Genomic DNA, 24,036 nt, shown 5'->3' with positions numbered 1-24,036 from the left:
GGTTAAAGTCAATTGAGATTAAGAAAGGTGTGCCTTGAGTCAGTGTTTTCCTTGTTGATGGGCAAGCACATTTGTTATAAATGTAGGCATGTTCACTCTGTCCACTATATCAAAGATTAAGCCTTGAATTATATTGGATAAATATTTTTTCATGTCATTTGATATTATTTGTATGTGTTTACGTGTAGTTGATTGATTTGTTTGACTACTAATATATATAATATGTATTTTCCCCTCCTATTCCAGGCACCAAATATAGATGAAAAAGTAGATCTTCATTTTATTGCATTAGTTCATGTAGATGGGCATCTCTATGAATTAGGTAAGAACTATTTTAATTTATCCTGGGGAAAGAAATAGTAAATGGGGAAATCTGTATTTATGATAAACATGACTGTTGATATTTATTGTGTTTACCTAAATTAATTGATTACCATATAACATTGAGTTGGCATAATGGAAGTTTTCCATTTAAAAATTTTTACTAGAAAAAATAAATATGTTTTTGATGTTCAAGTAACTTATAATTTAAGAATTCCTGCATACCACCTTTGCATTTTAGCAAAGCAGGAAAATGCTTTGCTAAATCATTTAGGAGACTCCTGTAAATCACTTCAGCAGTCTTTACTAAATTTTTGAGTTGGTTATCATCAACATCTTGGATGAACGATCTTGATCCTGAAACTAGTTTTAAAACATAGCGTATTATTCATAATGACTAGTTTTTGTATTCAATAATGAGTATTACTAGTTTTCAGGCTTTTGTACTATCCCTTTTTTATCACATCTGATTTTTAAAAAGACTTTACAGGAGTCTGTGTTTTCTGGCAACAGTTCCCTAAGGCATGTGTCAAAGTAGCCATGATTAATTACTTGGTATTTTGGCCTATTCCTGCACTTACCTTTTAAAAGTTTAACTATAGGTGGACTACTTTAGTTTGTATTTGGAGGAGAGGATATTTTCATTGATAATTAAAGGATAATTAGAGGATAATTTTAGAGGATAATAACTCGAGGATAGTTTAAATTGATTCATTCAGGCAGAAGAAACTTTTATGATTCTTTCAAAATTGGTAGACAGTACTTATGAGTCCTTTTTGTCTTTCTGTCTGAGACCTTCTTTGATTAAAAAAGGCCGAATAAAGAAACAAAAAAGTGAAATCCTTTTCAATTTCTAGATACCATGATTTTTAGTTCTCTTTCTTCTCATTTGCTGTAAATGTTAACTTTTCACTTTCATTTTCCTTAACTTAAAGACTGAAGAGTTCCAAAAGGACTCTGATTGTGACTGTAAATGTGGTCCATAAAATTTAGATGGATTTTATATTTGGAATATGGCAACAGAATCATACACTTCATTAAAAAGAAGTGGCTCTATTAAAGGGGACAAGAAAAGGAATGTACATCCCTGTGGGTCATCTGCAATAGTAGAGTGATTTGAGTAGGAATCAGATAGTTGTCATCGGAGTATGTAACAGACTGCAGAGCGATTTGGAGCATATGCTTTGCTAATTCAGTCTCTAGAATCTACATAAAGATAGAATGTAATAGGGATTGGGGATTTCAAATGTCCGATTGCTGGAAGCTAGTTTCTGCTCTGAATTCTGAATAATAAAGAGTAACTAGTAGAAGTGGAAGTAAAGAGTGTGCTGAGACTTACAGACACATTCTGTTGACTTCAAGAAAGATTTAGGAGAGGCCAGAGGAGTGATAACTATCCATAACCAGAGACTATAAAAGTAATGGTGACCTTCAGAATGGGAGACTTCATAATAGAGCAAACAATAACGTCTAAAAGATATTCAGAAGAAAAACATCTCTGATCATCTCAGGGGAAGGAATGAGTTGTCTAAAAACCTCAGTTTGACTGATTAGCTAGCTTTCTGAGCTCAGAGACTAAAAGGGCAGTAGAAGGAAAGATGTGTATCCGGGATAGGCTACATATGCAGAATAGTTCTTTTTTGTAGCGTGCCAAGATCAGCACCAAAGTATTTTAAAATTGGTTTGAACTAAGAACATCAGAAAAGAAAGGCAGAACTACTGAGGTCTTGTTTGGTTCAAGTATTCTTTAGCAGGAAGAATGATCGATGTTGCTGATAGAGAATCAGAGCCCTTTGAGGATTACATTCTCTAAATGAGTTTAAAGAATTTCAGAGTTCTACAGAATAGCTGGAATCTTTGAGATGTTAGAGAGGACAGGGACGAATGCAAGACAAATGAAGATGGGCAGCTGCTGACTCATTGCAAGGGGAATTGGTGGTAGCCCTGACGCAAATTCCTAATAAAGTTAAAAGGAATGTTGAGCAAGAGGAGTATTGAGTTAGTGCATAGAAAACAGTGGGTAACAGAGCAGCATATGGTTTTTAAGAAAAAAGTCATTTCTGGGCTTCCCTGGTGGCGCAGTGGTTGAGAGTCCGCCTGCCGATGCAGGGGACACGGGTTCGTGCCCCGGTCCGGGAAGATCCCACATGCCGCGGAGCGGCTGGACCCGTGAGCCATGGCTGCTGAGCCTGCGCGTCCGGAGCCTGTGCTCCGCAACAGGAGAGGCCACAACAGTGAGAGGCCCGCGTACCGCAAAAAAAAAAAAAGTCATTTCTACATATCCTTATTTTAAAAAACCAGGCTATATAATTATAGACGTGGTGCAAGGTAATTTCTACAGGACAATTGTATAACAAAGGGTAGTGGTAGTCTTCAATGTATTCATTCTATACCTAATTGTAAGGTTAGCTGATGAAAGGGACTGAGTTATTCTCTTTCTATTATCACCTCTTGTCCTTAGGGCTTCATGTAGTTCTTGGCATATGTCCTGTTTATGTGTCCCTATCATTCTTTTGAGCACTTTCTAACTTTCTAGTAGAAAAACATTTCCTGGTTCATCCTTTGTTTTCCATGCCCCAGCCCTGTGTTCAGCCACTTCTCCAAGGAGCCCTGGTTCCTTTTATTGGAAAATGATGATTAGAACCAAGACCTGGGTGCTAAGTGTGTTAATTGCTATTAAGATATCATTACTTCTAGGCTTTCTCAGAGGACAGAGCTAGGAAATATTTGTCTGTATTATATACATAGACACATGTATGTGAATATGGATATACATACACACACAATTATATATTAAAAAGCATTTATTTACATCCACATTTATAATTCTAACCTAATAATATACAGTTTATTCTAGTGTTATCCATATTTGTGACTTCCTTTTCTGAACATGGGAAATCTAGCTCTCATTATCCTTCATTTCTTTTCTGATTTACGCATTCCCCTGGTATATAAACAAGCTCTTGACCACCCCAGCCCAAAGCTCTGTTCCAGACACACTGCTTCCCGCCCCCAGCTGGCCCACGGATCCTGGCCTGGTCCCAGACAAAGAGCAACAGCTCGCCAAAGTGTGTAGCTACCTTCTTCCTGGCATTGTGCAAACTCCACCTGCCTCAGCCTCCTTGAACTCTGCTCTTTCCCCTCAGTCTCCTAAGTGAGGCTGCTGTAGGCTGCTTGGGTTTTCCTTTCCGGCACTGGCAGATAAGTGGACATTGCTGTTAGGCTTGCTAACAGTTCTGGGCTACCTGTTTCCCAATCTATAAAACAATGGTTTCAGATATCTTGTCCAGGTCTTTAGTTGTTTCCAGTGGAAGGCCTAGTCCAGTACATTATTTCATTCTGGCTAGAGGTGGAAGTTACCTAATGTTATTCCTTGGCTTCCCACAATGAAGATAATCTAGCTTTCCTTTGTCACCCTCTTTACCTACCTCTCCCTCCCAATCACAAAATACATGGTTTACTTTTTCCTGTTCTTCCAGTGTTGTTATAGTTGTTTATATTCTTATGACTACAGAAATACTATTCTCAGATGAGCCATAGTCAATGTACTTTTCTTTTTAACTTTTTTATTTCTTCAGATTTCATAATTGTCCTGTTTTGCTTTTTGGTTTGGTTAATTTTCACTCATATTTTCTTTAAAAGTAGTATCTTTTAGTCCAGGTCTATCACTATGTATACATATTGATTCAAAGCTTTTTATTATGTTTAGAAGCCATGAAATTACAGAGGGAGTTGTGTTTTATGGCTTGAACTTGATGTGCCACTTATAAAACATCTGAAATTATAGGCTTGTATAGAGAGTATCAGTTAACTTTGGGTTAGCAGGAGTTTATATAATTCTGGACTTTTTCGTTTTTCATAGTGTTGAAAAAGTACTAGTTTATTCAAGGTGATACTGATTACTTTTGGTGGTCAGTAAAATAATCCTAGGTGATGTAGATTGTTGCTCTGTACTCCTACCTTGGTACACAATTAGTAGTAGTAATATATAAACCTTGTAGTGGCTTCCTTTCATTGGTATAAACATGTCAGTCTTACTTAGGAGCTTTCATCAGAAGGCTTTAAAGTGAAGAAAGAAAGTTTTTATATTTCTGATGGTCATAACTTTTGAAAAGCTGACATTAATTTTGCATATTCTTTTTAGGAAATTAAAGCCAATAGTATATATTTCTAATAATGTCTGTTTGTGAAGATAATATAGGCCTTCAAACATGGAAACAAGGTTCTAAATAACTATTGGTGTTAAAAATATTCGTAGGTAGCATACTTAAAGTGTTTGTTTTAGGATATATTATTTTATCTTTTAACTTTTGCCTCACTGTGGGAAGAGGAAAATGGATGTTGAAAGTACATTATCCTGTCATTCTTAATTAAGGAGGACTAAAGAGATAGGATAACTAAATAGAATATGTGATTCTTGATTAGATCCCACATAAAACAAAACAACATGGATAAAGGATATTTCTGGGTGAATTGGAAAAATTTGTACGTGAAATACATGTTGTTAATTGTTTATAGTATTAAAAAGAAAGAAAGAAAGTACATTATCCTATGCAAACAACTAACCATTCACCTGTTCATGTATTTTCCACAGATGGACGGAAACCATTTCCAATTAACCATGGGGAAACTAGTGATGAAACTTTATTAGAGGTAACAATAAAACTTGTTGGCCCACCTTCAGTGTCATTAATGTTCTTGTTATCTTTAAAACATCTCTAAAGATAACGGGTATAGGACTTCCCTGGCAGTCCAGTGGTTAAGACTCCACACTTACACTGCAGGGGGCACAGGTTTGATCCCTGGTCAGGGAATTAAGATCCCGCATGCCATGTGGCATGGCAAAAATAAATAAAAGATAACTGGTATAACATTTTTCTGTATTTCTCCTTATCCTGGCTCTCTTGAGAAAATCCAAAAAGAAAAATTTGAACTAGCGTTAAAAATCTACAGCAAATAAAGAAGTTTGCAGAGCTCTTTGTGTGAACAAGCATCAAATTTGAAAAAGACAAGAATAGTATTGAAAGAGATGCACATCATATCCCATATTTCATTAAATCCAAGATACCATCATTTATATCTTGATCTTAGAGATTTTTAAATTTACAAACAAATTTTATGGCTTAGAATCAATAAAATATGTAATTTTCATGTTAAAAGTTTCTTAAAAGCATTTTAAGAAAGGACACTTAGCAGATCTTATACTTTCGTACTAATCAAATTAAACCACCAGCCATTCACTCTTCTAGTGTCCTTTAAGTTATTTTTTATTTGAGAAAAGAAGTCTGCAGTATAAAATTAGTATGGATTAGGAAAACGTGAAACATTTATTTATCAGTTTTAAGTAAAACACGTTTTTAAATTGAAAGATTATGTATCTTTTTTCCCTATAGGATGCCATAGAAGTTTGCAAGAAGTTTATGGAACGTGACCCTGATGAACTGAGATTCAATGCCATTGCTCTTTCTGCAGCTTAGCTTGTCCAGAATGGAAACACCAAATACTGTATTATTTGCAACAAAATTAAATTTCTTCTGCCATACACTAACTCAAAAATTTTGATATTTTCATTAACTTGACTGATTAAACTTTATGTGAACTAAGCTTTGGCTTAATCTGTGTTTTATATTATTTTTGCCTCAAATTAACACTGCAGTTCTTCTGTTTCTTTCTTATGAAGGATTTACCTTATTGGATGACTAGCTGTATCTTTCTTACTCTCTTTGAATTTCATGGGAGATTCTGTATTGGGACACAGGCACAATTTCCATCTGCATAGTATGAACATATATCATATTTATTTAGCAAACATTTGGTTAGCATCTACTTTTAATGAGCTGAACACTGTTCTAGGCGCTGGAGTTACAGCAGTGAACACTGTGGGCAAGTTTCTTAGTCACGGAGCTTACGTTCTTGTGAGAATAGACAGATGATAAGCACATTAATAAGATACATACCAATAATGACTGCTATGCAGAAATTAAAGTCGGATTTGTGTTAGAGAGTGACTGAGTGGATACTTTAGATTTTTGTGGTTAGGGAAGGCTTCTGTGAGAGGTAACTTTGAAGTTGAGATCTGAATAGCGAAAAGTAGCCAGTCATAGAAATGGGAGAAGAGGGGAGAGTGGTGGGGAGAATAGAGGGAATAATTAATGCAGAGTCCCTAAAGTAGGCAAGTCTCACTGTGTTGTAGGACCAGAAAAAAAGGTTCATATGACCAGAGCGTTGAAAATAATGGGAAGATAACAAGAGATGAGGTCAGAGTGGGAGGGCTTAGTGATATAGGAATATGGGAAAAGGAATTTGGATTTATTGCAGGTGTGATGGTAAGCCATTGGAGTGTTTTAAGCAGGAGAGTGACCTGATTTGGTTTATAATTTTATATCACTGACTACTCTGTGGATAATATATTGGGGAGGGGGATAAGAATAGGGGTAGAGAGACGTGAGGAACCCACTGCTTTAGTTAAGAGACAGTGATGGCTAGGGTCTTAAAATTAGTAGTAATTTAGATTGAGGTATGTGAGTGAATTTGGGGTGTGTTTTGAAAAAGAAGGGGCTTCAGTTAAGTCTTAAAGGATAAGGTGGAAGGCAGTGGAAAGGTGGAAGAGTATTTGAAGAGTTAACGTCAAAACACGGTTGGTGTGATGGTCCATCTTTTCAGGAGAATATTGGTTACACAGGTGTATACATTTAGCAAAACTCATTGAACTCTTACTTCACTATATATACACTTTACCCCCCCAAAACAAAACAACAATTAAAAAAAAAACAGAAAACAGAGCAGAGATGGGGTGGAATGAGTATAGCAGAAGATCAGATTGGTCCAGAATGAAGTTCTGAACCCGTAGAATTGAATGTAGATGTTTTATACGTGCTTCACTGAGTTAGGGTGGATTCCTGAGGCTGCAACATGAAATAAGTGGTATTTTAAGAATCTAAAAAAGAGGGACTTCCTTGGTGGTCCAGTGGTTAAGACTCTGTGCTCCCAACGCAGGGGGCATGGGTTCGATCCCTGGTCAGGGAACTAAGATCCTGCGTGCCACGTGGCACAGCCAAAAAAAAAAAGAATCTAAAAAAGTGGATATATATATATATATATATATATATATATATATATGTATGTATAACTGATTCACTTTGCTGTACAGCAGAAACTAACAGAACATTGTAAACCAGCTATACTCCACTAAAAATTAATTTTAAAAAAGAAATGGTCAGTAACTTGATGCAGGTGTTAACACTATGGTAATTATTTTGCAATATATAAATGCATTAAATAAATTGTACACCTTAAAAAAAAGTTGAATAAATTAGCTGTTTGTTATTTAAAGTGTGGTTACATCAGTATTACTTGGGGAGCTTGTTGGAAATGAAGAATTTCAGACCCCACCCTTTACCTACTGAATCAGAATCTGTGTTTTCAGCAAGATCCCTGAGTGATTCATATTAAGTCTGGGAAGCACTGGATCAGAAAAAATAGACTATGATGAGGTCACTTTGGACGTATCTGAAGAGGGCCTGAATGAAGTGTTGGCAATAGGGATGAAGAAATAATCTGAAACAATGCTGTAAATGGATAGTATATAGAGATGATGCTTTGGCATGCCAATAACAACAACAAAGTGTTCGGGTTTTTTGTTACATTGTTTGCATTTTGTCCTCAAATTTATCTTGTGTATCACCTTAAATATTTTAAACATTCCTAAGCAGTGTTCTGCCTGTTGCCTTGCTGGATTTCTCCTACATAATTTCTTTTTTTTTTTTTTATAAATTTATTTATTTTTGTCTGCATTGGGTCTTTGTTGCTGCACACGGGCTTTCTCTAGTTGCGGCGAGCGGGGGCTACTCTTCGTTGCGGTGCATTGGCTTCTCATTGCGGCGGCTTCTCTCGTTGCGGAGCACGGGCTCTAGGCGCGCAGGCTCAGTAGTTGTGGCGCCCGGGCTTAGTTGCTCCACGGCGTGGGGGATCTTCCCGGACCAGGGCTCGAACCCATGTCCCCCGCATTGGCAGGCGGATTCTTAACCACTGCGCCACCAGGGAAGTCCCATAATTTCTTAATAGATTCTTAATCAGTGACATGTTAGCAAGAATTTACATAGTTTCTCAAAGTTTTCTAGGTTGAGTACTATTAAAAAAAATTTTTTTTATTGAGGTATATTTGATTTACAATATTAGTTTTAGGTGTCAAACATAGTGATTCAAAATTGTTATGGATTGTACTCCATTTAAAATTATTATAAAATATTGGCCATATTTCATGTGCTGTACAATATATCCTTGTCGGTTATTTATTTTACACATAGTAGTTTGTATCTCTTAATCCTATACCCCTATTTTGCCCTTCCTCCCTTCCCTCTCCCTACTCCCCACTGGTAACCACTAGTTTGTTCTGTATATCTGTGAGTCTATTTCTGTTTTGTTATATTCATGCCTTTGTTTTATTTTTTTAGATTCCACATATAAGTGATAACGAACAGTATTTGTTTTTCTCTGCCTGACATTTCACTAAGCATAACGCCCTCTAGGTCTATCAATGTTGCAAATGGCAAAATGTCACTTTTTATGGCTGGGTAATATTCCATTGTATATATACCACATCTTCTTTATCCATTAATCTGTTGATATACACTTTGGCTGCTTTCATATCTTGGCAATTGTAAATAATGCTGCTATGAACATTGGGGTTCATTTATCTTTTGAATTAGTGTCTTTGTTTTCTTCAGGAAAACTACACCCAGGAATGCAGTTGCTGGCTCATATGGCAGTTCTATTTTTAGTTTTTTGAGGAGCCTCCATACTATTTTCCCCAGTGTCTGCACCAGTTTACATTCCCACCAAATATATGAGGGTTTCTTTTTCTCCACATCCTCACTAACATAGATTATTTGTGGTCTTTTTGATGATAGCCATTCTAAGAGACATGAGGTGATACCTCATTGTGGTTTTGATTTGCATTTCCCTGATGATAAGCAACGTTGAGCATCTTTTCATGTGCCTGTTGTCCATTTGTATGTCAAGTTCTGGGTCATTTCTGTATGTTGCTGTTAAGAACCATAATATGTTTTGGGGAAATGGGACTGACTAAAATGAAACTTTAAATTTTTTCTTGGTGGACTTTTGAGAGCTGACTAAACATCACCTTTCAGCAGGTGTAATTATTTGCTTTAAATTATTGAAACAGAGGAGCATTTATAAACTCTATAATATTTAACCCCTAATATATTGTGTTCATTTGTGACTAAAACAGAAGTTATCTGTATTTTATGGTGAATCAAATTTTAATATATCTTAAATGCAAACGATCTTTTTTCTTTTTTGCAAACGATCTTTAATTCTGTAAAAGTTATTTAAACAAAGATCTGATTTAAATTTAATTTCCATCTTAGATTTGTGTACAGTATTTATTAGGTAAGCTTTATAATTGGGTTGTGTATAACATAAACCTGCTTATTTCATGTAATGAAAATATAGTTTAAGCGGTTTTTAGCCATTAATGTTTTTTTAAATAAATTTATTTTATTTTATTTATTTTTGGCTGCATTGGGTCTTCGTTGCTGCGTGTGGGATATTCTCTGGTTGTAGCGAGCGGGGGCTACTCTTCATTGTGGTGCGCAGGCTTCTCGTTGTGGTGGCTTCTCTTGTCGCGGAGCACAGGCTCTAGGCATGCGGGCTCAGTGGTTGTGGCACATGGTTTCAGTAGTTGTGGCTCACAGGCTCTAGAGCGCAGGCTCAGTAGTTGTGGCGCACAGGCTTAGTTGCCCCGCAGCATGTGGGATCTTTCCGGACCGGGGCTCGAACACGTGTCCCCTGCACCACTGTGCCACCAGGGAAGCCCCTAGCCATTAATGTTTGACTACTACTATAGTTTTCAAAAGAAGCATCTATAGGCTTAAGATTCCTATGTTGATGCTTATAAGAAAATTGCAAAGAGGCATATTTTCATTACTTTTTAAAAACTTCTATTTATAGAAATTTATTTCTTTTAGGGAAAGTTTACATACATGTATATAGGTGTATTTACAGCCACACATGCATATATATATGCATGTGTGGGTGTATATACATTATCTGGAAATTAATAAGTATATATGTGTATATATGTATGTACATATGCATATATGTGCATGTATATATATGTACATACACATTCATACCTTGAATAGGAAAATAACTTTGGTCTAAATTCTCTGCATATTATTAAAATCCCTGACTGAAGTTAAAGTAAAACCAGTTTGAAAAGTGTGTAATCATTGTGAAGGTTTTTAGAGATAATTTAGATGGATTTGTACGCATATAAAGTTTAATAATGTTTTAATCTTACAGAATTCTCTGGCAAGGTCTTAAAATGAGGTTCCTTGTGCTCGCAACAGAATTACTACCAAAAACCAAGTGTGGAATACACTGAGTTTTCAGATAGCAGAAAATAAGTTTTGTCACTGCCTTTGTTCCTTTTGATTTCAAATTTTGACCGCTTACAAGCATAAACTATTGTGATTTGGAAGATCCAGTGTCCTAAGGGCATTTTTTTTCTTGGTGCCAATGGTGTCAGTAGATGAGACCAGTCCACCATGCCTTAGTTTCACATAAATTCTTACTTGTTTTGCTTTTCTATAAAAGTTATTCTAAACCTTTCTCTTGATTTCTTCGTTTAGGATAGTGGTTCTGAACCTGTCTGTTGCTTCCACCTGATAGGTGAGAGTCCCCAGTATGACATTACTACAGTCCAAGCCTAGATATTATAGGGAGGCTATGTAGACAACAAGGGCTATATAGATTATGAGCATTAATTTCTTGTCTAATTGATAGGATGGTTGGAAATCCCTGGTTTAGAGGCACTGAATGTACATAATCCATACTAAAAGCTATTTTGCAAAATGAATTATTTAAAATGCATAGAAATATGTAATAAAGCTGTTCTAATCTATGAGACAGATATGAGTGTAAATTGAATTAAAATAAAAATCCATATGGTCAAGAATAAATCCCAAATGATATGAGTGACACATTTTAGTTCATTTAAAACTCTGCCCTTTATCAACATGTAAACATAGTTGGTATTTAAATAACAGTAATTATGCTAATAACATTATGCTAAAACATAAACATTGTTTATGTTGCATTGCCTACTGAGAGTTTAACTACCTATGGTTGAAGAATGACAAAAGATGGCTTTTGAATTTTCCTTAGGGCTCAGTAGTAGAAAGTTATTTTCCTTTATTCTGCCCTGAATACTAAGTATTTGAAGGCAGACATTCCTCCCATCCTCCACCACCACTGGTAGAAGTATACACATTTGATAATAGTGTATACAGTTAATGGGAATGTTACATTGTTTATATATATATATTTTTACCACTGAAACCAAAACATATTTCATGGTCTGGGTATAATTTAAAAGAAACATGAAGAACTGATTTCTTTTATAAACAAAATGCACATGCCTTAAATAGTTCTTCATTTTAATATGATAATATTTGCTCTCATAGCTGTATTCTGGTATGACTTAATAATCAGCTACATATGAAGTATTTGAGATAACAGTACAGTAGTACTGATTTTATTTTAAGAACCTTAGAAAATGTGACTTGTGGGCAAAATAAACACAGAAAGAATGTTTAAAGGGAACTATTCACCTTACTGTTTTAGTTTTTACTATGTTTTTTTCCATTTTCAGAACCCATGTATCTCATTTGCTACAAGTATTCCAGTGGAGGCTCTTAATTTCCCAAGGCTAGTAGCCGTCTACTGTTTACTTACTGTGCATGGAATGCCTAGAGAAAGTGACTTCTATAGCTAAATTAATAAAGCATAGGAGAGAAAATGCTTAGGCCAATTTATTCATATCCCTCCAATATTAATTCTATAGTTTATAGCTATGTAGATATTAAGAATTTTTTGAGCAGTTAACCTGGTTTAAAATGGGATCCAGTTATTCTCAAACTTTTCCATCTCAGGAACCCGTTAACACTCTTAAAAATTATTGAGGAGCCCAGAGAACCTTTATAGGTTATATTTGTCGATCTGTAAGTATTAAAAATTTATGCAAATTTTAAGAATTTTAATGAATTCATTTAAAAGTAAAAATAAACCCATTACAAGTTAAAAAATAACATTTTAATTAAAATAACTTTTAAAATTTAGTGAGAAGAGTAGCACTGTTCCACATTTAACAAAATGCAAAATCTCTTTAATATCTGGCTTATTGAAAACAGCTAGAGTCTCCTTTCTGATAATGAAAAGTGCTTGCTGAAGTTGGCAGTTTAGGGAGTCGGTGGTGATCTATGTCAAAACAATTTGAAGACAGTCATTGGAGGACAAAGTCAGTGTCTTTTGCACAGCATTTTATCCTGAGAGTCTGGTACAGTGCTTGGTACATAGTAGGGCCCAGATGATATTCAGTAGGTGACTGAACTATACTGCATTGGGTTGAGATGTGAATAGAGGGTGAAGATACGGATTCAGGGAGCACAGACACCACCTTCAAGCCACTTGGTTGAGAACAGGAGAGAAATTAGGTCATAACTGGATTCAGAGCAGGATCAGAAAGGTCTTTTAAAAGAGTGTTTCTTTGTGAGGAAACAAAAACAAAAACAGCGGAGAGAAACTGAGGACACAGGAAAGAAAAGGGATGACGGGGACCTACGGAGGGTGGGGATGGGTAAGATATGTATCATCTAGCAAAGCATTTCATACTTTAATGAGCATATGAGATCCTAGATCTAGTTAAAATGCAGATTCTGAAACTGTGTATTTCTAACTAGCACCCAGGCTGCTGGTCTGAGGACCTCACTATGAGTAGGGAGATTCTAGAACCCAGCTGAAGAGGTGAACCTTGGAGGAGGAGTAGATACCTCTTCCATTGAATTGGGAGATCTTGGCTGATGGAACTTTTTTTTTTTTTTTTGCGGTACGCGGGCCTCTCACTGTTGTGGCCTCTCCCGTTGCGGAGCACAGGCTCCGGACGCGCAGGCTCAGCGGCCATGGCTCACGGGCCCAGCCACTCCGCGGCATGTGGGATCTTCCCGGACCGGGGCACGAACCCGTGGCCCCTGCATCGGCAGGCGGACTCTCAACCACTGCGCCACCAGGGAAGCCCCTGATGGAACTTTTTTAAGAGAGAATTTTTTTTCTCTAATATCCAGTTAGTACCCTTTTCCTTTCTAAATACCCTTTCTAGTAATTTAGAATTTCAGTGTTCCCACAATGCTTGATTGATAGCATGATAATGAGGTTATGACATAAGATATAGTGATTTTACTATTTTAAAAAAGAGACATTATTAGGATCACTAACAATTGTCTAAATGTCATTGCTTCGTAAACAGAGCTCAGACTTTGGTGTTAGACATGGTTTGATTCTTGGCTCTGACTCTGAGTGGTTTTGGGCTATTAACACCTTAAGTAAAAGTACTTTCATGCAGGTTGTTTTGTGAGAATTACAGATGTAGTACATAAAAGCCAGCACACAAAAAGTGGTGTCTATCATTACCACAATCACTCCACAAGTGCAATAAGCTATATTGAATGTAATTTCAAACTTTGTTTCATGAATCATCAGATTCATCTAATTTTTTAAAATAATTTAAATAAGAAGGTGGAATGAACAGATCACATTTCATTTCTATGCACAAGAGAACTGTGCATATTTCTTCTAGAATTCGGACATGGTTTAACTTAAAAAAAAATCTCAAAATAGCTCAAGTTAGCAGACATGCAATTTTAGCAAGGATGATTGGAATTTCGGCCTTTCCTGTAATACTATTATATCCGAGCAATCCAAGCATACTGCTCATTAGAAAACATTTTTATCTGAATCTTTTACTCTTGGGGGCCAAGAATGCTGTTTTTCTTTTTTATAGCTATGTTTATGGAATGTAAATCACCCTGAGCAATTATTTTGACATTTCAAGTTATTATAACTACTCATTCTTCATTTATAGCTATTTGCATTTTGACAGATTTCAATATAGTGACAAAACAAGGTCAGGTACATTCAATATAAGGTTATGGTGTACACCTATTTTAATTTGTTAGATCTACTGTGAAGAAAATGAGGATATACAATATTTCACTTTTTACGGTTGGACTTCCTATACTAAGAACAGACCTCTGAGCTCTGGGAATTTTGAGGCAACTGATCATTGCCCAGTGTCTGGGTATGTGTGGGCTTGCGGTATCTCAGGGAGGGAGTCAGCAGCACAGAAGGTAATAGTCCCTTGACTACTTCTATATTGTTGCTTTGAAAACAGCAAGGCAGAATGTCCTCATTTGGCTTTCTTCAGGAAACACATGCAGATGGCAGAGAGGAACTCAGTAGAAGGTTAAGAAATAAATACTGCAATTGAGATAAAAATTAAGTCAATATTCCAGACTATTCCCAGGCACATTTTACCTGAACTTTTATTGCCGGTAGTCACAGTATTGCAAATAATTAGCTCTGTCTTATCTATTTTATAATCATTGTTGATCTCTTGCACTGGTAGAATATGTGCAGATGGCGGGAGATATTAATATAGCATAAAGCATATTGTAATTTGTAGCGTGCTTTCACATACAAGGTGATGAGGGCATGCAGAAATGTCAGCCAAGCTACTTGAAGCCAGTTGTAGTTTAGGTTTGCGGGCCCAGTGTTATTAAGATCCTGCTGGACTTTGCTTTGAAAAGTTTTTCTCATTCTTCTTCTGAATCTTGTAATTGTTAAGTACTACCGTCATAATTCATGCTCTTATTCTAATCATGCTTTTAAGAGCTTTAAGAATTCTAAGCCCAGGGATCCCTTCAAAAAGACCTGATTAGGGCTTCCCTGCTGGCGCAGTGGTTGAGAGTCCGCCTGCCGATGCAGGGGACACGGGTTCGTGACCCGGTCCGGGAAGATCCCACATGCCGCGGAGCGGCTGGGCCCGTGGGCCATGGCCGCTGAGCCTGCTCGTCCGGAGCCTGTTCTCCGCGGCGGGAGAGGCCACAGCAGGGAGAGGCCCGCGTACCGGAAAAAAAAAAAAAAAAAAGGACCTGACTAGAAATGGATGCTTATGGTGGGTGCCATGCTGATTTACAACAACTATCCTAACCTGACATTAGATCTATTCAACAGATACAGCAATAAACATGGAGTATACTGATGTCTGATTCTGTAACATTTAGTTATGCACATGAAGAGTTTCTTTTCTCTACTGCATTGGCTGATTATATCAGGAAACCAATTAAAAGAAGATCTGAAAATTAATAACTCCTGCTTTTGATTTAACATCCAATAAACTTTTCTCTGGCCATAATGGCTTAAAGAACTGAGCACTTCCTTGGCAAAGAATTTTTCTGGCATGAAATATTACTGTAAAAATTTTTTTGTTGTATAACAAAATGAAAGGTTAATTTTACATTGCACTTATTTTGCAAATGATATGAAATTTCTACAAGCCACTAGAAGAGCAAAGATAATTTTAAGTGTCTCTAAAATTTGAATTAAAGTAAAAATATTCTCAGTATTTTATCGGGTACATATTTGTGTTTGACTTTTTTGGGACAAGCACTTGTGTATCTTGGTATCTCTGCTAGCTAGTATAGTGCCTTGGAGACTCAGCAAATGTTTGTTGTTGCTCAATAAATATATGCTGATTAGTTAATTTTCATTTTTCCCCATGTTAATGGTTTAGCTCTCCTAGTCATGAATTTTTATGCAGATATAAATTTGGAGATTAAAAGAAATTCTGGAAGGACTATTCCTATTAAGGTAAAAATTTTCTCTAATTTCTAAGCCAGAACCAGAAAAGTCAAAGCATTTTTTGAATAATTAAATTGGTAATTTATTGTAGGTGTTGTCAAATAAAATTTTTCTTTCAAAATGGTGAAAACCTAGGCTATTGAAGCTTATCAATTTAGGTTTGTTTTTTGTCTTTTTTTAGAAGGAAGTTAAGAGTGGCTTTATTATTAACAGTAAAGTAGACACCAGGATAATACAAAACATAAAAAACAGAAACAGAGAGGAACATTACATAATAACAAAAGAGTCTATCCATCCAGAAGACATAACAATCCTAAGTGCTTGCACCAAAAAATAGACTTCAAAATATGAAAAGCAAAAAATGATGAAATTGAAAGCAGAAATAGACACATCAAGGCCCCTTAATTTAGATTTATTTTTAAATATGTTATAGGAAGATAAAAATTATTGAAAATTTGGCCATGGTATAATTATTAATAAGATTTTAGAAAGTGAAAGATGGGTAAATAACATTCTTCTGGCCTATTCCACCACTAGGAGAATAAAGTCAGTTCATAAATGCATATGATACCCAGGTGTCTCTTGGATATTCCTAAATCTTTGATCTTTTGGAGTTACATCTCCTTTAATTTTCAAATAGAATACCTTGAATGACTATTCTAGCTTCCCCAAATATCTCCAAGGATTTTTAAGAGCACATGTATCTCCAGCCTTCTCTGGTTCAATTATATGCTTCTGCTGAATTGTCAATTTCTGTTTCAGTCTTTCAACTACGACAGACACTGATCTTTCCCGGGTAGCACTTTGCCTCATGTAGGACATTACCGTACCCTTCAAAGCACCACTAACATAAAGCTGTGTATCCAACTTTACCAAAGGTCTCCATACTTCAGGAGAGAATTAGAATATAACAATGTCCACCACTACCTTAAATCTATACTTTGAATATAACTATATCTCGAATCTAAGGCAAAAGAGTTAAACCTTTTGCAGGTATATCCAGCTTCCTAGCTATTCTGCCCTACATCAGAGTCCACCCTGTACTTGTTTGTTGGAGAAAACACCTTTCATAAATATTTCACAGGGCCAACTTCCATCCTACTTTAAGAATATTCCACTCACTACCTACAGGAATTGGTTTCTCTCTAGGACTCATTAGGCATCCTTAGACACAAGAATGCACACAAGGGGACTTCCCTGGTGACGCAGTGGTTAAGCATCCGCCTGCCAATGCAGGGGACACAGGTTCAAGCCCTAGTCCGGGAAGATCCCACACGCCGCGGAGCAACTAAGCCTGTGCGCCACAACTACTGAGCCTGTGCTCTAGAGCCCGCGAGCCACAACTACTGAGCCCACGTGCCACAACTACTGAAGCCCACGTGCCTAGAGCCTGTGCTCCACAACAAGAGAAGCCACCACAATGAGAAGCCCACACACCGCAATGAAGAGTGGCCCCTGCTCACCGCAACTAGAGAAAGCTCGCGTGCAGCAATGAAGACCCAATGCAGCCAAAAATAAATAAATTAATTAATTTTTAAAAATTGCTGTTGTTTAAAATAAATAAATAAACAAACTGACCCATACATTCAAGGAAATCCCTTTGCTTTGTTTCATAAAGAACCTTCTGAAGGAGGTGGGTCCAAAGCTGGCCTCTTCTGTGGTTACTTCCAATCCTTGAGGGAACACCTGACTCTCCTCTGTGTAGACTATTTCATGGCTGTGCTGGAACTCTGAATAGACAAAGGCTTCAGTTATTTCTTTTTCTTTTTTTAAAGGTAGAATATTTATTTATTTATTTAGGCTGTGCTGGGTCTTAGTTGCAGCACTTGGGATCTTCACTGCACATGCGGACTTCTTAGTTGTGGCATGTGGACTCTTAGTTGCAGCATGCATGTGAGATCTAGTTCCCCAACCAGGAATGAACCCCGGGCTCCCTGCATTGGGAACGCAGAGTCTTACCCACTGGACCACCAAGGAAGTCCCAAGGGGTTCATTTCATAGCTGTTTTGTAAGGTCTCTTCACTCTGCATGATGGTGAGCATGAGATGTGCTAGAGATCACTCGATCTCACTACTGATGCCCAGACAACTACTAGGGCTAAATCTAGGAGCACAACTTACGTCTCTTATTCCCCAGGCCAGTCCATTTTGTAGTTTTGGTAACCTTTCCTTTTTGAAGCTAATATTTTTTCGATATCCACCCACTATTCACAGAATAGGAAGAATGAAGGGGTTATTTTTAAAAATGTAGTTTGAATTTTTAGAAGTTTCTTATAATATATGGGTGTTTCCTCTCTGCAAAAATAAAATGAAATCTTTTATACTTCAAAATATAAATAAAAATGGCTATTACAATTCTAAGTTAATAACACAGTAAATGCTGTGCTTAATTTTTCTTCCTGTTTTTTTTTTAGCAGAACAAGTTGAACAGACAGTAATGTTGTTGGTCTTTTCAAGTAAACTTAATGAGAGGTCAGGTAGAACTTCTGTGCCAAAACATAAAAACACTAAGAAAGAAAATGTTTTAGAGAAAACAGGGCTTGACTATTCTTATCTTTGATTATTATTACTAAATATATCCTTTTAGGGAAAATACAGAGTTCATTTTACTCATTTCACTAGGTTGCAGGAAGAGAAGTTTAGTAAGCAGACATTCTCTCTTTCTTCTTACCCAGAAGCCCCAATAGTTTATTTTAAAGATAATTTTAGGCTAAGTCCTTTTGATCTTACTGCTATCACTTAGAGAATTATAGTGTGGTTTTGCAAATCTGGCTAGAATGCAGGACCTTAACAACAAAAAAACCCCAACAAAAACCAAAGTCTTAGATTCTCTGTTAAATCATTTGAGTTCAACGATAGGAAACTCTTGTACATGCCGAAAAAATGAAACAAAACAAAAAACCCCAAAGCCTTCAGATCTTTACAGTAGGAAGAAAATAACCAACTACTCTTCAAATTATGGGGTTGGTCCCATGTTTTGAAAGTTACCATCTCTACTGGTCTCTTAATGAGCTGTCTGTGCACACAGGGGAAAGGTCAATAAGAACCAAGGGCTTCTATCTAGACTATCCCATCTCCTCTAGCAGATTCAGAAGACGTGTTTAGGACCCCTGCCTTCATCCACTGGGCAAAGCACTCATTATCATCATCTTAAGGCTGTACTGAAAACTTCCTCAGTATTTGTCTGCCTTTTGGGGGAGTGATATAATACAGGATTCACCTAGAATATTTTCCCTTTCTGCTTCCTGCACATCTACATTCCTCCCTCTTACCTTCATTTCTTAAATATTGTCTGTAACATTGTGGCTACTTTTTGCTCCCTGGCCTCCGTTTCCAAATCTAGGGTTAAACCTACCTTTCTGAATATCATTATGTAAGTACTGACAACATCCGTAATCCTTTAATTACCAACACTGAAGGACGTATTTTTGTGGGCAAAGATGGGATAATTAGAATTTTATCATTATATATTTATTTATTTTTTCTGTTTACGTGAACTTTTATTTTTTTCCAGTTTTATTGAGACATATAACATATATTGACATATAACATTGTGTAAGCTTAAGGTGTACAACATGATGATTTGATGCACGTGTAATTGCGAAATGATTACCACAATAAGGTTAGTTAACACTTCCATCACCTTACATAATTACCATTTCTTCTTTTTTGGGGGTTATAACACTTAAGTTATACTCTTGGTAACTTTCAAGTATATAATAAAGTATTTTTAACTATAGTTACCATGTTGTACATTAGATCCCCAGAACTTATTCATCTTAAATCTGGAAGTTTGTATCCTTTGACCATCTTTCCATTTCCACCAGTCCCTGCCCCTGGCAATCACCATTCTAGTCTCTATTTCTATGAGTTTGGTATTTTAAGATTTTATATATATATATATATATATATATATATATATATATATATATATATGTATAACATATGTGTATATTTTCTGTATCCATTTATCCATTGATAGACACTTTGGTTATTTCCATGGCTTGGCTATTGTGAACGTTGCTGCAATGGATATGGGGTTGCAGATACCTCTTCAAGATACTGACTTCATTTCCTTCAAATATACATTCAGAAATGGAATTACTGGATTACATGATAGTTCAATTTTTAATTTTTTGAGGAATTGCCATACTATTTTCCGTATTAGCTGTATCAATTTACATTCCCACCGACAGTGCTCAGGGTTCCCTTTTCCCAGCATTCTTGCCAACACTTACCTCTTGTCTGATGATAGCCATTCTACCAGGTGTAGGATGATATCTCATTGTGATTTTGATATGCATTTCCCTGATGATTAGTGACACTGAGCATCTTTTCATGTGCCTGTTGGCCATTTGTATGTCTTCTTTAGAAAAATGTCTATTTTTTAAATCAGATTTTTGTGTGTGCTGTTGAGTTGTATGAATTCCTTATATATTTCAAATATTAACCTCTTATCAAATAGATGGTTCGCAAATACTTTTTCCATCTTCATTCTGTAGATTACCTTTTCATTTGGTTGATTGTTTCCTTTGCTGTGCAGAAGCTTTTTAGTTTGATGTAGTCCCCCTGGCTTATTTTTGCTTTTGTTGCCTGTACTTCCGGTGTCATCCAAAAATCATTGTCAAGACCAGTGTCAAGCAGCTTTTTCCCTATTTTTTTTCTAGGAGTTTTATGGTTTCAAGTATTACAATTAATTTATTTCCTGTTAGTTTCTGTCAACGGTATAAATTAAGGGTCCAATATCATTCTTTAGCATGTGAATATCTGGTTTTCCCAACACCATTTACTGAAGAGACTATACTTTCCTAATATGTATTCTTGGCTCCCATGTCAAATATTAGTTGACTATATATTTGTGAGTTTACTTCTGGGCTCTTGATTCTCTTTCATTGGTCTATGTGTCTGTATTCATGCTAGTATCATACTATTTAGATTACTATAGCTTTGTAATATAATTTGAAATCAGAAAGTGTGATGCCTCCAGTTTTGCTCTTCTTCCTCAAGATTGCTTTGACTATGTGGGGTCTTTTGTGATCCTGTATACATTTGTTGATTGTTTTTTCTATCGCTGTGGAAAATGCCATTGGGATTTTAATAGGGATTGCACTGAATCCATAGATGGCTTTGGGTAACGTGGACATTTTAACAATATTAATTCTTCTAATCCATGAACACTAGATATCTTTTCATTTTGAATTTGTGTCTTCTTTAATTTCTTTCATCAGTCTCTTGTAATTTTCAGTATACAGATCTTTAACCTCCTTGGTTAAATCTATTTCTAAGTATTTTATTGTTTTAAAATAGGATTCTTTTCTTTCTTTTTCAGGTAGTTTGTTGTCAGTGTATAGAAATGCAAATAATTTTTGTATGTTGATTTTGTATCCACAACTTTACTGAATTCTTTTATTAGTTATAAGCTTTTTGGTGGATTCTTTAGAATTTTCTCTATACAAGATCCTATCATCTGCAAACAGAGACAATGTCATTATATTTTTTCATCTACCTTCTAGGAGTGACTCTTCCTGTTAATAAATGTGTTTTATAAGCATGAGAAATATACCGGCCATGTGGATGTTGGCTATCTGAATCCGTGAGGGTTGACATTTTTATGAGCCATATTCAACCAGAGTATAAAACTCAGTTATTTTATTAGAAGTGTTTCCACTGTACCTGTCTCTTCTTGCAATTCTTTCCAGCCACAAAGTCCCTTCATTCTTATCATCTTTGCCCCAGGCATCATCCAGCCCAGTGCTTCCCTGCCCCTTCCTCTTTCATAACACAGAGTAACTCCTTTCCCACAATTCACCTAACTCCTCTCTACTCTACCCCACACACTTGTTTAAAAAAACTTGGGCACCTCTACTGAACCAAAGCACTAATCGATGAAGCCAGTCTCTCCCTGTAGAGCAGTGGTTCTCAGCTGGTGGTGATTTGGCCCCCAGGAGACATTTTTGATTGTCACAGCTACAAGGGTGCTACTAGCATCTAGTGGGTGGAGGCCAGGGATGCTGCTAAATATCCTACAATGCACAAGACAATCCCTTATGACAAAGAATTGTCCAGCCCAGATTGTCAGTAGTATACCTGTTGAGAAATCCTACTGTAAAGAAATTCTTATATTACCTTCAGTAATCACTGGTATTTTCTACTCTGCTCCTATTAATGTTTTATTACTTCTGTGCATTAAAAGTTATATAGTTTATACCCATACCCACACCAGTCAGTAATCAATGGTTGAACACCAGATACGTGTCAGGCAGAGTTAGGCACTCCTAAGTTGCTCATAGTTCTATGAGGAAGACAGACAGTATAATACCTCGTGATTGAAGGGGCTATGATTACATAAAGAAAAGGTACCTGGGCTTCCCTGGTGGAGCAGTGGTTAAGAATACGCCTGCCAATGCAGGGGACATGGGTTCGAGCCCTGATCCGGGAAGATCCCATATGCCACGGAGCAACTAAGCCCATGCGCCACAACTACTGAGCCTGTGCCCTAGAGCCCACGAGCCACAACTATGGAGCCCGCATGCCACAACTACTGAAGCCCACATGCCTAGAGCCTGTGCTCCACAACAAGAGAAGCCACCGCAATGAGAAGCCCGCACACCGCAATGAAGAGTAGACCCTGCTTGCTGCAACTAGGGAAAGCCCACGCACAGCAAGGAAGGCTCAACACAACCAATAAATAAATAAATAAATATTTTTTAAAAAAAGAAGGGGTAACTAATGTAGCCCAGGATGATCTGCAAAGATATTTTGAAGGATTCTGAGAAGGAAGAGGCCTGATTGAGCCTGGAAGAATACGTAGGAGAAAGCCAGGCAAAGAAAGGGAGAGAAGCACGTTTCTCACAAAGGGAAAAATACGGGTCAAGACACATGGTTAGAGAAGAGGGCAGCAGCAAGTCCTGAAGGATGTCAATGTTCTGGCAACGATCAGATGGCCGTTAAGCTGGCAACTGGGAGTCCTTGAAGGAGAAGCTAATTGGGTAGAATGATAAGATAAGATTTAACTTTAGAAAGGTCATACAATTTCTGAAATCTGGCTGAGAGCTAATGAGGGCCTGAACTAAAGTGGAAATGAGGATGAGTAAGAGGGGCCAATTGGAGTGATATTGAGGAGACAGAAAGGACAGGACTGGGGATGGGGTGGACGTGGAGGTAAGAGACGTGAAGTCCAGCATGACCCCCAAATTTCAGGTGTGGTACCATTTACAAGTCAGGGAAGGCAAGGGGAAGTCTGTGGGATGAGATAGAAAGCCAATTTTGGATGTATCTTTGTGTCATACAAATGTTTTCATTTATAAAAGTAGTATACATGTCTCTTACCAAAAAATTGTAGAAGAGAGAGAAGTATGAAATGTCCACCCAACCAGTGTTAAACTTTGGATGGAGTTTTGTTTTGTTTTGTTTTGTTTTGTTTTGGCTGTGCTGCGTGGCTTGCGAGATCTCAGTTCCCTGACCAGGGACTGAACCCTGGCCACATCAGTTAAAGTCCGCAATCCTAACCACTAGGCGACCAGGGAACTCCCATTTTTTGGGAGGGAGTGAAGTTTTTTCCAATTTGTTCTTTGTGGAAAACTATGCATTTTAAAAATACAATCAGTGGGATGAATTGGGAGATTGGGATTGACATATACACACAAATATATATAAAATAGATAACTAATGAGAACCTGCTGTAGAGCACAGGGAACTCTACTTCACTTTGCTGTACAGTAGAAAGTAACACAACATTGTAAAACAACTATACCCAATAAAAAAAAATGCAATCACCAAATTGGGGTGCTTTATAGATTTTTTTTTCCCTCTTCGTAATATATTTTTAAACATCTCTCTGTGTCATTGAACATCCTTTTACATTTTTATTGACTGCACAATATCTCACTCTATGGAAGAACCATAATTTACTCCACCATCTCTATTGTTTAGATTGCTTCGAGATTCTCATTTCTAGCAAATCATGTGTAATGCCATCACAGGTTGAGTCTTCCAG

At 36.8% G+C, this 24,036-nt stretch overlaps 1 protein-coding gene across 3 annotated transcripts in view; it reads left to right on the top strand.

The window, feature by feature from the left end:
• The window catches only part of UCHL3 (ubiquitin C-terminal hydrolase L3), a 44,081-nt gene extending 38,156 nt beyond the window's left edge, over positions 1 to 5,925 (top strand). For all 3 annotated transcript variants that reach the window (XM_027116068.1, XM_027116070.1, XM_027116071.1), the window contains 3 exons: positions 247 to 322; positions 4,916 to 4,974; positions 5,715 to 5,925. In XM_027116068.1, the coding sequence (XP_026971869.1) occupies positions 247 to 322; positions 4,916 to 4,974; positions 5,715 to 5,798 (219 nt within the window). In that variant the 3' untranslated portion in view covers positions 5,799 to 5,925. The remainder of the gene's footprint in view (positions 1 to 246; positions 323 to 4,915; positions 4,975 to 5,714) is intronic.
• Positions 5,926 to 24,036: the final 18,111 nt, after the last annotated feature.

Source organism: Aethalodelphis obliquidens, unplaced genomic scaffold (assembly GCF_003676395.1).
Source record: "Aethalodelphis obliquidens isolate GAN/ISIS:26980383/991018 unplaced genomic scaffold, ASM367639v1 scaffold15, whole genome shotgun sequence".
Classification (NCBI taxonomy): domain Eukaryota; kingdom Metazoa; phylum Chordata; class Mammalia; order Artiodactyla; family Delphinidae; genus Aethalodelphis; species Aethalodelphis obliquidens.
This window is presented reverse-complemented; position numbering and strand designations above follow the sequence as displayed.